Below are 17,541 nucleotides of genomic sequence, written 5' to 3'. Positions count from 1 at the left end.
GAAAGATTGAGTTGGCCTTTTGATGAGTCCACATGTGTAACAAATAAAATAAGTATAAATTTATAAAAATCAGCATGGTCATTATTATCACTTATGATCTAGATGCTAGATATAGTTGGGTTATTTTGGGGAATCTTCTAATAATCTAGAAAACTTCCCAAATGTAATAATTGGTCAAGCTTATGAGGAGAATCTCTCTCTATATATAGAGAGAGAGACTATTACTATAACACTTGAGAGAGAGAGAAATCATTATTATAACTTATGATTTAAATATTTGAGTCCAATTGAGTTACTTGAGGAGTCATGTAATCATATAGCAAACTTCTCTCCAACTCCCAAAATCTGGCAACATAAGAAAGCCAGATTTTAGATTTTTTGAGGATCTCAGTTGATTCATAACCGTGGGAAAACACTTGGGGGTTATGATTTCAACGTCAACATAACTTGCATAACAATGACACTTTGGTCATCCATGAAACTGTTGTGGGATTGTTAATTTTGTGATAAAAAATAGTAAATTTGGTTCAAGATTAAATTATTTCAATATGTGGAATTTGTCATCCCAATATATAAAGAGTATTGTGTAACTCATTATCATTACCACATGGACATTGCATTCTGTGATCAAATTTCATATACATTGTACTACACTGGGTTATGAAACTAATTTAAGTATTGAATTTATTACATATTTATTTTCATTTATTCTCATTTATGGAGCTTTGACATTGCATGGAGAAGTCTTAAAGGCACTTATTACTATTAATTCTTCACTTTAAGTGAGTCAATAAATTATATATTTATTTATATTTACATTATGCTCGAGTGTAAAGGTATTACATTTATAATACTCATTTAAGCACTAGTTTAAACATTTTGAGAATTGAGTATTTTTGGGCTACACAAAACAATGAGAACTAAAACCAACATTTTTGACCTAAACTTTGAGAAGAACCATTTTAAACGGATGGAATTGTATGAGATATTAATATTGTAAAAAGTAGTTGTGGAAGAGGTATTTGAGGACAATGAATATTTTTTACATTAAAACCAATAATTCATTAAAATTGAAAATTACAAATTTACACTAACTATTTAAGTAAAAGTTGACAATAACACATTACAAAGTATAAAAAAAAACATAAAGCATTTTTATTTTTCATATAGAACATTAAATATAAATTTTGATAAAAAAATGAGGTATTTTTTCTTTAGAGGAGAAAAAGTACATTAAATATAAACACCCGAAAGACTTACATAAACCACTAAACTTTTGGGAGGCTAGATGTGTCTTCCTCTCCATAGCCTAAGTCACAATAAGGAGATTTGAACCTATATTTTTCGAGTTTCAATAATTTCACATTTCTCAAATTAACTAAATAAACTTCCCTGACCCAAAATATGTTAAAATCAAATAAAAATAATAATAAATAAATAATAATAATATTAAAACCTAAATTTAAATGTATGTAACGAAATTCCTATTTATAAGGAACGGTCACATGGTCAAATATCCAACCCTCGGCCGACTCGTATAGAACAACATGCTCCCAAGCTTTCTGGAAGAATGTTTCCTTCCAAACCGAAGATGCCAAATGTCCCATTGAGGAGCGTTGATGGGTCTTCCACCGCTGAGATTGCTATTCTCTGAGATTGCAATTGGATTTTCACGAATCCCAGCGTGAGAGGGAGACCATCCTGTCCCGGCTTGGCACGTATCCTCATGTTCAAACTCATCATAAATTCAAATCTGTATTAAAAAATTCGGTAAAAGGAGATCGCATCATGCTCGACGGATCCCTGTTCCCGCATTCGACGCTCGCATTAAATGCTCTATAGATTCTTATTTGTCTCCCTACGCACGCTCGCCTTGACCAGCAGGCTTTTTAGGGCTTTATTTAAACAAAAAAAATTCTGTGGCCAAGCTGCAGGCGAAGTACCCGACGGGAAAGATTGGGCGGCAATCAAGTGACAGAAATTTATAGCGCTTTCTGTCAGGTATGTGACCGAAAAAATGAAGTTTTTCATGCCGAAATCTACGTTTTCAGTCATGTGACGATAGTTAGAGCCGCAAAATACAGTTTGCATGTTCAAATCTCACTGGCATTTACATGGGTTGGGGTTCCAAGATTTCATTTCTCTGAACTTTGTACAAGTAAAGCTCTTGGAAGCAACAGAAACTCCGAAAATTTAGTTTCTTTTTGTTAATTTTCAAGTGAAATGAACAGAAAATGTTTGGCAAAATGTCTGGCAAAAATCTCGCGCATTTTTATACTCTTTGTAACTTCAATATTTATTTGTTTTTTAAGATTCAGCTCGAAGTATTTAAGGTCGCATGCATTTTGAGACAGACAGCTAAGAAAGTGAAAGCTTTGAAGCGTTCCGATTTGGATTTCTAGGTGAACAGTAGTAGGAAATGTAACTCCTTTCTGCATTTTGGAGCTTTTATTTCGTGAAGCTTTATCTGGATACCGTAGGTTACAGGCATTTTGAAGCAAAAAGCTAAGGAATGAATGTTTTGAAGTGTTTTAGTTTTGAATTTCTAGGCGAATGATGGATATTTACTTTGTTTCTTCATTTCGAAGCAGGAGAATTGGAAAATGGTTTTAATTCTCTGATACTTTAGCTGGTTCGAGGTTAAGTGAATATCTTCCGAGGGTTTTTCTGGGGTTAGGGTTCAAAGATGAACGGATCGTCGGAGCCTGGGTCATCGGAGTCTTTCAGGCACAGCAGATTTACAAGGCAGCTTTCGGCGGTAACTTTGTACGAAACGGATGATGAGGCGGATGAAGGGCAAGGTATTAGTATTTCTGATTACGTGCCGGGACCTCTGATGCCTTTGAAGGAACAATTGGAGCTAGATAAGGTACGCGGCAAGGTCTAATTCGTGGCTGTTATTAAGGTTAATATTGCTTTATGATCTACTGAAATGACTTCCTGGGATTTGAACTATTAGTGGTGCACAAAATCCTTTTTTTTTTACAATGATGTTATCAATGCTTAGTATATGGTTTCTTCATGCTGGTCCTTTAGTTATGCATTCGCGGCTGTTTCGCACATGCCATAGACGAATACCCAAGTGTGCCCTTTAGCTGATTTACTCTTTGTTTCCCTCTGATTTTTGCTATGCTGTATCATCTGTGCAATATAATCTCAAAGTGTTTGACGGGATTTCTCTGTAATAGTAATAACATAAAATGTTTTGGATTGTTTTGGAACTCTGGAAATGGGGCTTTCGAGTCAAATCCTTAACCGGAAGTGTAAATTTTTAAGAGCATGCCTGGAACATGGACATATCAGTAAATTCCTAGTTAATTGAAAGAATGTCAGAACACTGCAATAGCGATGCATGCAAAACAAGGACTGTGTTTTCACGTGAAACAAGGAAACATTATTATCGTAATAGATCTGACAACATTCCAGATTGGATAGAATGCTCAAGGAAATATCAGTATTGTAATGGATCTATTTTTTCAGATTGGACGCAATTCAATAGCTGAGAATTAGTTTCATACAGCATAGCTTCATTACAGTAAATAAGACTCATCTTTTATGGCTTCCATAAGCAATACATCCACTTTTATTTTATGCTACCAGGCATCTGCATTCCATCTTAAAAAAGATTATTGTAAATGCAATTTGAAGCTACTTCCTACTTTAATTTGTATTATGTCGTTGGACTGGAAAAATTCATCAATTTTTTTGATATGCTAGAATATAAGATGCCACCTTTGTTCACTCTCTCAACATTTAGGACTATAACTTCCTATTCAACTATTGTGGTGCGAATCGGGGTTCTTTTTATTTCTTTAATCTGCCTGCTCTGTTCATATTCCTCTGTTAATAGGCGTTACATCTTCTTATCCACATGTTTTCTGGGGTTTGTGTACTTTGTTTTTTTATTAATTAGTATTTTATTTTTTATTTGTGAAGCTTATTCTATAGCCTATTTCTCTTATAATAAAATTAAAATATTTTCTGGATAGAAAAGCAATATCGATTCTAATAAAAAAGAAAAAAATATGCTATACATATTTAATTAGTTGTCCATATAACCTAATATAATTTCATGTAAAGTAATTAGAAGCAATTTTTTTTATGTAATATATTTAATACCTATATGTGACATCAATTTCATATATATCTATATCTATATACTGGTATCCTCCAAACAACATGTTCTTTAGAACACAGCTTAAAATATATATATATATTTTATTCTGATGCGGGAGATGATATGAGAGTCAAATGATACGGGAATTACTAATGGAGACTTCCAACACTATGGATTCATGTAAAAAACCAAGAAATCTGCCAACCTTGCATTTGCATATTATCTGTATCAGTAGTAAAAGACATGGACATGGTTCCGTGGCAGAAGAAGGCCTTTATAACATTACTTCCCTCTGCATCTGAACAGAAAAATTGAACAGAAAATTAAAACACTTCACAAGTTGTGTGGTTGTCAGTTTTCCGAATTCAGTCCAAATTAATGGGTGGGAGAAAGGAAAGAAAAAATGGCAAGTCAAGTTCTTGATAGTGGTGGGGATTGCAGTTCTTTTTGGATAGTTATATCTGGTGCATTCTACCATGCATAAAAGAGGTGTGAGTCCACTTAATGACGCTTGAAACCACTGGTTAGCATGCCATATTTAGATAATGCTTGTCACTAAAGGTGAGATCAACTTGCAACTATCAAAAAAGATGTAACGGACTGCCTTGGGAGAAGAGACGGGTTATGACTTGACAGTTGGAGCCTGATTTTGATCTTGCGTGTAATCGGGATCAGTGTCACGAAAACTCTGCCAGTTTCTTTACATTAGTCTCCTTCTATATTGGCCACCTTTAGTAGAAAGGGTTGTTGTTAGTATGGTTGTAAGTTTGTAACCACTGATAGTAAGTGCCATGTTGAGTCTTACTAACGTTATGCTGCTGCATTGCAAAGACACTTGTGTACTGTGAAGAGTAATTGAGAGTTGGCACCTGCTTGGTAAGGCTTTAATACCTTGCTGCTGTAGAAATGCTGGTAGTGATGATTACTGGAACGATGTGCTTTTGATTTGGCATATCGTTCACTTGGTTTAGTTAGTGCTACAAGGTGGATATTGGTCATGCTTTCTCTTGGTTTGGTTGGTGCCAATGTCGAGACCTCCAACATATAAATTTACTATTGAGGTTATTATTTGATTGTTGGCAGAAGCTTTTTCTATGAGAAGGTCTCGAGAAGTCATATTTGGTGTTGTGAAGACTAGTATGGAAGCCTTGTTTGGAAGGCTAGTAATGTCAAGTACAGTCCATTATTGCTTCCTTGGCTGGGCTGGTTCCAATCTATGTTGCACAAGTTTCTGGAATACGAGAATTTCTGGAGCATCATCTTTATGAGTATTTGGAACGTCAGAATTTTTGTCTAAATTTGCAAAAAAAATAGAAGGTTGAGAGTGAAAATAATATAATATATATAATAACAAAAATAGGGGAAACAAGGGAAACCTACGAAAATTGAAAAATAACATAGCCATAACATAATTCCAGCTAATTAATTCCATTCACGAGTCAGTGAAACAACAATACCATATTGAAATTTAAATTTGATACTCAATTGTGCCCAAACAATTTATTTAATTATAAAAGGTAGCTGTTACATAGTCTGCCAAATGGAAAACAAAAGCAGAAGACGCACAGGGCAAAGGAGCTAACAAAAACAGAACAGCGAGGAAAACCTAACGGTAAAGAGAAGGTGGTGTTGCAGCAGTCCCTTTTTTAAATAAATGTCAAAGAAATATCACTAAAGAAAGGAGGGAAGAATAAATAATCAATAGGAAATGCAAGTAGTGGGAATGGAAGAGCACTACAAAGTTCAGACGATGGCCTTAACCTTAAACACGGTTTGGTATGATACATGGTCAAGAATTTGACTTCTACTAACATATTCTGTTTATGATTAAAAGCTATCTTGAATTTGAATAAGACAGTTACGAAATGGAAAACAATATATAAGTACAATGCATGGAAGAGCCCTTCAGATGAGGGCTTTATCCTTAAACACGGTTTGGTATGATACATGCTAAAAAATTTGCCTTCTAACGCATTCGGTTTATGATCAAAGTTATATTGAACTTGAATAAGACAGTTATGAGATGATATGTTGATGGAAAACAATATATAAATATAATACAAGAATCTAGCAATATAACTTGCAATACAGAAAGGTACATTTCAAATAATAATATGGGCAAACCACAACAACGTTATTTTAAAATAACATGAGTCAAAACAAGCATTGCAAGGGAACTGTCATATGTATGCATCTTATTCATGTCACTAAGGTGGATACATGCAGTACAGATCAAGGACCAAAATTAGATTCATAGAGTCTAAGGTAGAATGAATTGTATCTTCAATTTTGACTGAAATTCAGCTGTTCAGTTATAAACTTATATACAATGCTAAAGTCAATTAGAAATGGACGTCAGTTTTGGAAGGTGGGGATTATGATGTGCAAGATGTACAAAAGCCACCCTTACCAAATTTGATCTTATACTTATCCCTTTGATTTCATTAGCTAGTACCATGCAATAGTTGAAGCTTCCATAGTCTCGAGATTGCTTTACCCTCCAAGACTTCCGTGACTTTTGGGTCATAGGGTCTCCAAGCACAAACGGATGAAAATGATTTCGGGCATTGGTGGTTGTTTGTGGGCCAAAAAGCAATGACATAGTGCTGAAATATGACGTGAATAAGGATCTTGGTAATGGTTTTTGGGCATGCGTGGTGGAGAATGCTACAAGCTAGGACTCTATAGAAGTTCCTAATCGCAAGAATGGATTGGGAACTTTTGGAATGGTTTGATCCTGGTCTAGAAGATCCCGCAATGTTTTTGGAGCTTTTAGAATTGCTTCTAGTAGTTTTGAGTGTTTTGATGTAGCTCCAAAGTTCCTAGAAACAAGGAAATGTGAGGAATAGGTTCCCCAACTCATTGGAGCATTTCCTATGCAACTGTGGTTCCAAACGAAGAGGCTTTGACTTCGAAATTTTATTATTGAGGCTAGATGTTGAAATTCTATTCTTGTCCCCACATTGGTAGTTGTTAGTGAGGTTTTTGAAATTGTTTAGATGCTAGGTTAATTGCATAGATAGTGCCATGATGGAAAGGAAACAAGAGAAAAAAATAATGTTGCATGTTGGTTGTTCTATTTTGTCACCACCTTAGCATGGGGCATACGGTTGAGTGGCAAATTTCTTTTGTGATGATTGCTTATAAGAGCTAAAATGGATACAATTTGAGTGGGCCTAATAGTTAAGAGCATGTATTTCCTCCTAAGAGGTTATAGGTTCAAAACTAGAGGGGGTAGAGTATGTATGCCTTCGTAGACTTAGCAATGAAATCGCTATGCGGAAGTGGGTCCCTTGTCCCACAAACAAGGGGGTCCCATACACTAATTTGATGTTTGGCTTAGCCATGACCTTAAAATTATAATAATTAGAGCAAATTACTTACTCTTGTACTTTGTTTTGTTAATAATTTCTTTAAATAAATATAATATTTTATTTAGTCAAAACCTTAGCATAGGGAACATATGGTTGTGTGGCAACTTTGTTTTGTGATGATTGATCTCAAGAGATGAAATGGATAAGTATTAGAGAAAATTACTTATTCTTGTATTTTGTTATGTTAATAATGTCTTTGAATAAATATAATATTTTTATTTCAACTTGGAAGTAGGCTATAGCAAGAGAGCACCTCCAAGACTAATGTTTGGTAGCAAATGGGTTCAAACATACTTTGAGTAAGGTCAACTTCTTCGAATGTTTGGTCTCAATATCACTTTTGACAAGGAGTGTAATCATTTGCAGTTTTACAACTTATTGATAAAGCTTAACACCTCAAACGTATTTAGAATAAATGACTATTTTACTCCATTATTGGCTTTTCTTGAAATCAACTTTAATAAACAAAGAATTCTTTGTTTGTTGCCCCTTTAGATCACTATAATTTTCAATGTAATATGCTTTTAACTAAGCCAATGTTCAAGCCGAACAATTGGCAGCAAATACACTTGAGTTACAATGTTAGATCTATAGTCAAAATATTGTAATATAATTTTCAACGTAATATGCTTGTGATATGTTTGCTTTGAACTAAGCCAATGTTCAAGCCAAACAATCGTAAGCAAATACACTTGAGTTACCATGTTAGATCTATGGTCAAAATATTGTAATATACATTAAGTAGAGTGATGGGTTCCAACTATAGATTACTCTTAGACTCTTAGTGTATGTTATAAGCTTCTTATTCTCTTGGTGGACAATTTTGATAAATTGAATTGGATGGTATCTTTATAGTATATACACCTTCAATAAGTTTGCCCCATTGAAATCCCAAAATTCTTTATATAATTTATGAAAGAAGAGTTGGGTTGGGCTATGCTCCTTCAAACTCTTTTGCAAATCTTCCTTCGGCTGAAATCCCAACTTATAAAAATCAACAAATGCTTGGGAAATAATGCTATTATTAGTGACATGTTCCTTGTAAATGGCCTTAAATTTTTTCAATTGCATGCTTAATTTCGAGGGCTTTAAGAAATTGCTTAGGTGGTTTCTTCCTTTTGACCCAAGAAGGTGAGCTTGAATTTATGCTCCCTTAGCTTCCATGTCATTTACAGTCTTAATTGCTTGACTTAAATTTGTTGCTTTCGCTGAAAGTTCTCATTGGAAAGTCGCTTTTCAATTTGTAGGTTCCTAGTGTTGAGTTCCTTGCAATTGCATTTTCATCCCTCTTTCTAATGGCGGTTGCATGTTTACCATAATTTCTTAAGAATGAAGTTGTTTACTAAATAACATTTTTCCTCCATATCAATTTGTCAAAATAACGTCACTTGCCAAGTGTCGCATGAATAACTCACGCTCACCTGGGAACTCATGTAGTCCACTTCCCGCTGACTTTTTGGACTTTATGTCATATCTTCATAACTTTGGGTTATTCCCATAAGTCAATTTTGGAATTTACATGCCCCTATTTGTATGGTTGGCCGAAGGGGAGCACAATATTTCCCTTTTCTTGATTTTATTACCGAATTTTAATTACAGTAACATTTTTATTTTTTTACTGTGTGGCATGATCATTAGTCCTGGCAGCTTCGTGCCTATCCGTTAAGACTTACTTCCTTATTGCAATCTTTCATTTGTTTCCAATTTCTTTATTAAATCTTAATATTTACAAGGAAAAGGTCGGATTATATTGACAGGTGGCTCAAAGTGGTCCGTTACTAGTTCTTATTCCTTTATTTAATTACAGGGCTGCTTTTGTGTACGTTGTATCCTGTCTTGAAATATCCTTTGAAATTTTATATGCATGCTGTTTAGTATGGTCTGGTGCTTTCGTAGAACATTTTAAAATATTGCCTTGCCAAGGGAATACTGTCATGATTTACGGTGCTACACAAAATAGAGTTTTGTCCACTGCACATTGTATTTAACTCTTATGATTTGCTGGGAATTTTGCCTGAGCTGATGTGGAGTGGGTTGTGGAGAGTCATAAGCATTAATGAATCGTTGGCTTGCATTACATTTCAGGAAGATGAAAGCCTTAGAAGGTGGAAGGAGCAATTGCTTGGTTGCATTGACTACAACTTCATTGAAGGTTACTATAATATGTACTGCTTATGTTCATGCATTGGCTGATAGTTGGATTATTCTCTAAACATGGTTAATCTCATATTGTATTTTCAGAGAAAATGGAGCCAGAAGTTACTTTTCTCTATTTGGGGATCGTACCTTATGGCCATCAAGAAATAAGTTTATCGTTACCTCTTCAGAAAAGTGCCAGTGACATAGCCTTTACTTTAAAGGAAGGTTGCAAGTACAGTTTGAAGTTTACCTTTATGGTTCGCCATAACATTGTTTCTGGTTTAGTATATGAGAGCAGAGTTTGGAAATCTGGACTTCCAGGTAGGTTAACTTGAGGTTCTTAAATTTGTTTGTGGTTAAGCATGAATTTTGTTTTGACAGTGTCTCAAAGTATGCTGACAATCTATTGGTCTATGCAGTTGACCAGACTCACTGTATGCTGGGGACATTTAGTCCTCAGCGAGAGCCATATGTACATGTTTTGGAAGAGGAGACAGCTCCATCTGGTGCTCTTGCTCGTGGATCTTATACAGCCAAAGCAAAGGTTTGTAACTCAGGGATATGAATACACATAGTAATGTTTTATGCAATTTTTTCTCATCCAACAAAACTACCGCTCAAGTTCTGTATGATACAAAGATTAAGTTTTTGGAGATAGTTGAAACGTGTTCTGCTTTCTTCGCTGAAGGTTTTGGGAAAAATTTAACATGTCCTGTACAGTTTGTAGATGATGATCGAAGATGTCACCTTGAAGTGAGTTATTCTTTTGAGATCAAGAAGGACTGGTAGAAGTTAAGCTCTTCAAGTCAACTCGTCGAAGGCGCCAACATTTGTCAGGATTGTTTCAGATTCTGTTGCAGTTTTCTTTACGTTCTGAGTATAAATTAAAAGTAAAATTATGTTATCTTAACCTGTGTAGATGTTCAACATGTTTGATACAAATCAGACACTTTGAAATATATTTCTGATTCATAACTGAAATGGTATCTTTCAAGTTGTATCCCAATGTGAAAGCTGTATGCATTAAGTTATTGACAATAATGCGAAAGTCGTATATATTCTCGTGTGCTTTTCTTCTGTTACTCGTCTCCGCCACCCCAAAAACTTGTAGGTTTTCAACATTAAGAAAACATTGTAGTATTATAGTTTAAGAATGTAAGCCTTTTCTGAAGTTTACAGTTGGGGCCTGTAATAAACTTAGCATGCGTGTATGTAATTTTATCAGAGGTGTGTATGCTATATGGTTTAGAGTTACTCTGTTTTGTATCTGATATAGATGCAGGTCGTCCATTTTTAATCTTGTTGATCATGAGTATGTTTCACATTATGTTTCTCTAAGCAGCTCACATGTAGTTATCTAACCGAGTTACACATTATGTTTCTCTAAGCAGCTCACATGTAGTTATCTAACCGAGTTAAAGAACTGACAGCTATGTAAGTTGTGTTATAGATCTTCCATTATCAATCTGCACTGAATCTGCGAACACTGAATGCACCGAGTAACATAAACTAAATGCTTTTAGTAGGTCAGGAGGAACTTGGGGCATATTGAACTGAGGAACTACTACCATGTGGTGGGGAGGGTGGAAATTGCATTGGTTTTAACTTTACCATATTAAAGAAAATTTTGCCTAGAACCAAGAGGAGGCTGTTCATACTCAATCAAGTTAATTGTCATGCATTCCTATTAAGAATAAAATGATAAATACAGTTCATAGAGGATTCAAGCAGACATGGATTTAGGGTCCAAATGAAAATCTCGATTTGGGATGTGGACATAATATCATATGGAATAAATTATAAAAGGTAGTCAACATTCTAGAAATGTCTGTTGACAACATAAGTAGTCACTGATTCCGGTGTTTGCACTGATATAGGGACAATCTCGACAAAGAAAATTCAGGTGATATGATATTATGAATTGGCCCGTTTTTTGTGGCACTATTTGAAGCTTAGTGTGGGGGAAATCATCACCCCTGCTTTACCAACTAGTTGAGCCCTGAATGACAAAGACATTAAGTGGATATCTACTAATTCCTTTATTATAACATACTCACCGTGTTAGCTTAATATTTTGTTGTGAAATTTCAAGAATGAGCTTTTAAAGATTGGAAGGAATTAACTCCAATATTTACTAATTGTTGCTATTACAACAAACTTTTACTAACTATAAATCATCAGTAATTCGAAATTCTTGCTACTACAATAGGCCTCTAATATCAGTAATTCGATTATGTTTTGCAGCCTGCTTCAACAACTTAAAGTGAGTCACTCTTATTCACTTATGGGTCAACATTTGTATGGAAATAAACATTCGTGGGACGTTAGAGAATGAGTAAAAACAACTGAAATGGTGATTCGCTCATAGGCCAATATCTGTATACGTTGTAGTCTGTTGGGATAGAAGACAAATTATAGTAATATGATGTCAACGCTGGTGTATTTATACTTGATTAGGTGAACAGATACAGTGTGTTTTAGAAGATAATGCAAGACTTTTCATATGCATGATTGTCCGATGGGTTAGAAGACAAATTATAATCATAGTACTCACCCTAAATGATAAGTTGGGGAGCATCATGATCCTGTAAATTTTTTATGATAAAAAAATACTGGTTGTGCTATATTACCTATTCTCTTAGCACTATTATTGTTTACAACTTTGGTGTTCCATTGTATCTTCTTTGGTCAGAAAGCAAACTGGAGTTCTATGTATATCCATTATAATTGATATGAAAGGCACTAATACAATTGGTTCTTGGTTTTATATTTATATGCATTGCTAAAACTTTTTAGCTTATTAGCTATTATGAGATATATAATTGGGTGATTGTTTGGTGTTTTCTTGGATCAATGTGGAGGTATTTGTTAATAGTGTCTTGCAATAGATCTATTCAATACATCTGACTTTGGTAGTTACTTACAAATTATGGAACACTTACACAACTTATAATTGTGTTAAAATACTTGATAATGTTATTGAGAATGTCAATGTGGATACCTTGCATTGGAGGAGTTTAGACATTTTGTAAGGTAGTGTTGAACCTTAGACAACATGGGGTTGCATGGTTGCTTGCATGGAGGCTTCGATTGGGCTTGAGGGAGTGGACATGTTAGGTATGGTAGTCTTTGAGGAGGTACATGACCTTGGAGATACATTACATCTTTGGAGCCTTGGAGGAAGAGTGTTAGAATGTTGGGAGTAGCATTCAAGTATTAGAGGCTTGTATGTTGATTGTTGTTAACTTGGAGCTTGACACATGCCACTTGGATTAGAGTGCTTCACATGTGTGGACCTACTTGTGTCTTGTAAGTTGCTCGTAGTGGACTAGGTCTGCTTATCATTGTAGACCCCTTACCTTTTACAAACCTAGAGGAAGGAGAGAATCATTATCATCATCAATTGCACACTTATGCTTATTCTTCTTTACATGTGGGCTAGAGATGTGTTAGAAGTTGCCAACTATTTCCCTATATTCTTGGGATAGTAGCTAAATGAGCAAAATGATTCATTTATCTTTGATGATAATTGTTTGTGATTACATTTTACTTCTCTTACTTAGATTCTTCTTCAACTTGATTATTATGGTGTTTTTTTCATCAAACAATTACCAAAACATAAAGGACAAAGAGACAAGAGGACACAAGATATAGGCGATCAGCCAGGGCCAAAACCTCTTCAAACTGAGAGGAAAACCCACAAAAACTTTTCTTCTTATAGAATTTTCAATTGGCAAATTTCGAGACCTAGACCCTTGACCAAATGAACCCACCAAGACCATGTCACATCACTTTTTTACAAGGTCAACTTTGGTCAAATTGAATATATTGCTATATATTTCGGGTCTTCTTCATTATTTTGGTACTTATCACAGGTTTGTGTTTTCGGTTTACTTGTGATCTCCAAAATTCTTCATATATGGCTTGGATATAGTGTATTTTCTAGGCTTCACTTCATTATAGGAGATCTTCTTTCCTTAAGAACTTAGCTATTTTAGTAGATTCTTTGACACTTCAATTTCTCGGCTTTTTGGGTTGATTGTAACTTTGATTTTCATTGCCACAAGAAGGAACCCCAACTAGACTTGTACGAGTGAGATAGATAGCCCAAAGGACAATCCTTCCAATTTTTGTTCATCTCCTTCTTCGCTTGGTTTTGTTGAGCTTTCGTACTGTGTAACACGAACTGAATTATGATACACAAATTATGATACATGAGCTTATGTTTTGGGTTGTTTTTTTAGATCCGAGTTTAGGAAAAAACATATAAAAGGAACAATTTTATTTATTTATTTTTTTAAATGTAAAAAAATTCTTTTGTAACTACTTGAAAAGTAGTGGACATGTTTAATAGGTTGCTATTTATCCATGTAAGCTTGTAGAGGCGCAATACGAACAAATAAACGAATTGAGAGTGCGTTGAATGGTTGGATAATGTATCATTGTGAGTTGGCCGTTGTAAATCTCCCTTGAATAATAAGAATACCGATTATCATTGCCTCGTGGATGTTTCCCTCACAAGGAGGATTTTACCATGTAAAACACTGTTGATTTTTGTGGAGTATTATGTTATCTTGTTTATTTGCCATTATTTTTTGCAATTAAATCTATTTGCAGGTTATGTTTTTGTTGCTCAACTCAACAAGTGCTATCAAAGACTTTGGGAAAAGTATGTGTCAATGGCGAAGATGTAGAGTGCGAAGTTTGAAATCGAAAAGTTAAATGGGAGTAATAGCTTTGAGCTATGGAAGCTTAAGATGTGGGATATGTTCATGCAACAAGGAGTGGCAAAGGCATTGTTGGGCAAAGCAAAGAAACTTGTGGACATGGATGAAGAAGACTGGGAGGACATGGATGCAAGAGCCCTTAGTGCTATTTGTCTGTGCTTCACAGATGATGTGTTGTTTAACATTGTTGGAGAGAAAGCAACAAAAAGCTTATGGATCAAGTTAGAAAGCTTTTATATGACGAAGTTCTTGACAAATGGAATCTACTTGAAGTGACAGTTGTATAGTTTGCAGATGAAGGAAGGTACAAAGACCTTTGGTCATTTGAATTCTTTCAATGCTCTTTTATGTCAATTGTCTAGTATAGATGTAAGTCTCAAACGGGAAGGCTAAGCAATTACACTATTATATTCTCTTCGTGAGCCTTGGGATCATTGTGTAACCTATATTAGTTTTAGTCTATGAAACTGGATTTGCCCCCCAGGCCCTACGTTTCTTGACTCCGACGAATTGGACACGATTCGAGTGGATTCGTGCCTGAAAATCGGGACATTTCGAATTCGGAACGTGTCTTGATTTTCGGACACGAATCCAGAAATCAAGAACCTGCACGACGTTATAAAGGCGTATTTCCCCATTCTATTTGCACATTCACTTGTTTAGTTTGCTGTGGGTGTTTGGGAGCAAGGAGCAAAGGGTGTGGGGGCATTTTCAAGGAGATTCAAGCAACAATTAAGTGTTAGAGCCTGTCAGATTTGATGATGGTGATACTATAGAGGGGTCATCCTCCACACTAGCAGAGGCAGAGATGACTTTGGATACAAAGGAGGAGAATGCAACAGAGGAGAGTAGTGATGACGATGATGATGAGGACAATGACATTGAATTTGATGATATGAGGATTGATGACTCATTTGTCATGAGCTACCTATTGTCTTGAGGCTTGTATACTTGTAGTTGTAGTTGTTTTGTATTTGCTATTTCTATTTGCCATTGGCATTGCAAACAGTAACACATTTTGATTTTGATGATTTAATGAGAAAACTACAATATCTTTATCTTACTATTTCGTCTTTCTCCTATTGGATCATTGATGAATTGAATATGTATTGTAAATTCATAATTTATCATTTATCTCACAATTGTATTTGTAATTTTGTATGCATAATGTTACTTTGTAAAACTTACATTTGGATGAAGATCTATGTTTGAATCAATGAATTTGTATTATGAATGAGAATTTGTGTAAGAAATATCTAATTTTTAATATATATATATATATATATATATATATATCTCTAAACGTGCCCTTTTCCAGGGGGTCAACGTGTCTGTATCCGACACTCGAATCCTTGTATCTGTCGAATCTCAAATCCATGTGTCAGGTGACTTAGGTTATATATATATATATATATATATATATATATATATATATCTGAACGTGCCCTTTTCCAGGGGGGTCAACGTGTCTGTATCCGACACTCGAATCCTTGTATCCGTCGAATCTCAAATCCATGTGTCAGGTGACTTAGGTTTTAGTTCTACCGATACCATTGATTTTGATGCTGTTGTGGGAGATTTTGGGAAATGTTTGTGTTAATGGTGAAGATGTAGAGTGAGAAGTTTGAAATCGAAAAGTTTAATGCGAGTAATAGCTTTGAGCTATGGAATGTTAAGATGTGGGATATGCTCGTGCAACAAGGAGTGGCAAGGGCCTTGCTGGGCAAGGCAAAGAAACCTGTGGACATGGATGAAGAAGACTGGGAGGACATGGATGCAAGAGCACTTAGTGCTATTTGTCTGTGCTTCTGGGAGGACATGGATGCAAGAGCACTTAGTGCTATTTGTCTGTGCTTCACAGATGATGTGTTGTTTAACATTGTTGGAGAGAAAGCAACAATAGGCTTATGGATCCAAGTTAGAAAGCTTTTATATGACGAAGTCCTTGACAAATGGAATCTACTTGAAGTGACAATTATACAGTTTGCAGATGAAGAAAGGTACAAAGATCTTTGATCATTTGAATTCTTTCAATATTCTTTTATGTCAGTGGTCTATAATAGATGTAAGTCTCGAAGGGGAAGACTAAGCAATTACATTGTTGTGTTCTCTTCTCGAGTCTTGGGATCATTTTGTAGCCTCTATTAGTTTTAGTTCTATCGATACCATTGATTTTGATGCTGTTGTGGGAGCTTTGTTGTTTGAGGAAACTCGACAGAAATCTAGCCTTGAAACTTCAACATTAGACGCAATGGTGTTTAGAGGTTGATCAAAGAAAAAGATCAAAATTTAAGAGACAGATCAAGATCGAAGTCAAGAGGCAAGAAGAGTAAGTTAAAGTGTTGGTACTGTAACAAATCAAGGCATCTTAAGAAGGATTGCTGGAAAAGAAAGGAATAAGTTGCTAAAAATGACTCTACAAAGGGAGCTAATTCGATTGAAACAAGTGAAGGTATTGTTGATGACGTATTGTCCACTTCTACTGTTTTTGAACATCAACATAATTGGTTGCTAGATTTTGGTGCTTCCCATCATGTGTCTTCATAGGAATTGGTTCTCTTCATACCGATCTATTGATGATGGTGTGGTTTTCATAGGTAATGATGTTACATGCAAAACTAATGGGATTGGTAGTATCAAGATTAAAATGTATGATGGTATTATTAAAAAATTAACAGAGGTGAGGCATGTGCTTGAGCTTAAAAATAATTTAATATCTTTGGGAGTGTTGGATTATGTTGGGTATAAATGTATAGGTCAAGGTGGAGCTATGAAGGGATCGAAAGGCATCTTGGTAGTCATGAAGGCCAAAAGGTTTAGGAACCTTTATAAGCTTGACATGAGCTTAAAGATAACTTAATATCTTTGGGAGTGTTTGATTATGTTGGTTATAAAATACAACAATGACATCTAAAGGTGCAAGTGATTCTACTTGTTTATGGCATCAACGCTTGGGTCATATAAGTGAGAAAGGGTGGAAGGTATTGGTTGATCATAAGTTACTTCCAAGCTTGAAATATCTGAATTTGAATTTTTGTGAGCATTGTATTTATGGAAAGCAATCTAGACAAAGATTTAAAACATGGAAACATGTTAGTAAAGGTATCCTTGATTATACCCATTCAGATATTTGGGGACCACCTCTGAAAGTCTCTTTTGGAGGATCTTTATAATTTGTAACATT

General features: G+C 35.1%; 1 protein-coding gene across 15 annotated transcripts; it reads left to right on the top strand.

Annotated features, from left to right (window-relative positions):
* Positions 1–1,557: 1,557 nt before the first annotated feature.
* On the top strand, positions 1,558–10,686 carry LOC149227670 (rho GDP-dissociation inhibitor 1-like). Of its 15 annotated transcripts, none has more exons than XM_089377860.1 (7): positions 1,558–2,001; positions 2,319–2,402; positions 2,592–2,869; positions 9,577–9,643; positions 9,733–9,951; positions 10,050–10,174; positions 10,351–10,686. In XM_089377860.1, exons 3-7 carry the CDS (start codon positions 2,687–2,689, stop codon positions 10,417–10,419), a joined length of 663 nt encoding a protein of 220 aa, XP_089233986.1. In that variant the 5' UTR covers positions 1,558–2,001; positions 2,319–2,402; positions 2,592–2,686; the 3' UTR covers positions 10,420–10,686. The 15 variants fall into 15 exon arrangements, with proteins under 15 accessions (XP_089233986.1, XP_089233992.1, XP_089233994.1 ...); XM_089377866.1 differs by having other exon boundaries at positions 2,589–2,869; XM_089377868.1 differs by having other exon boundaries at positions 2,319–2,421.
* Positions 10,687–17,541: the final 6,855 nt, after the last annotated feature.

Source organism: Pinus tabuliformis, chromosome J (genome assembly GCF_031772625.1).
Source record: "Pinus tabuliformis cultivar Carrire ecotype Pingquan chromosome J, CPIR1, whole genome shotgun sequence".
In the NCBI taxonomy this organism is placed as follows: domain Eukaryota; kingdom Viridiplantae; phylum Streptophyta; class Pinopsida; order Pinales; family Pinaceae; genus Pinus; species Pinus tabuliformis.
Note: the sequence above shows the minus strand (reverse complement) of the source record. Positions and strands in the feature narration are given on the sequence as shown.

What these genes read in the sequence shown, in the direction of transcription:
- LOC149227670 (XM_089377871.1), top strand. Translation starts at nt 2,687, where the DNA reads ATGAACGGATCGTCGGAGCCTGGGTCATCGGAGTCTTTCAGGCACAGC. An exon ending in TTGGAAATCTGGACTTCCAG is followed by an intron (nt 9,952 to 10,049) that starts GTAGGTTAACTT and finishes TGGTCTATGCAG; the next exon opens with TTGACCAGACTCACTGTATG. An exon ending in CTTATACAGCCAAAGCAAAG is followed by an intron (nt 10,175 to 10,350) that starts GTTTGTAACTCA and finishes TGTCCTGTACAG; the next exon opens with TTTGTAGATGATGATCGAAG.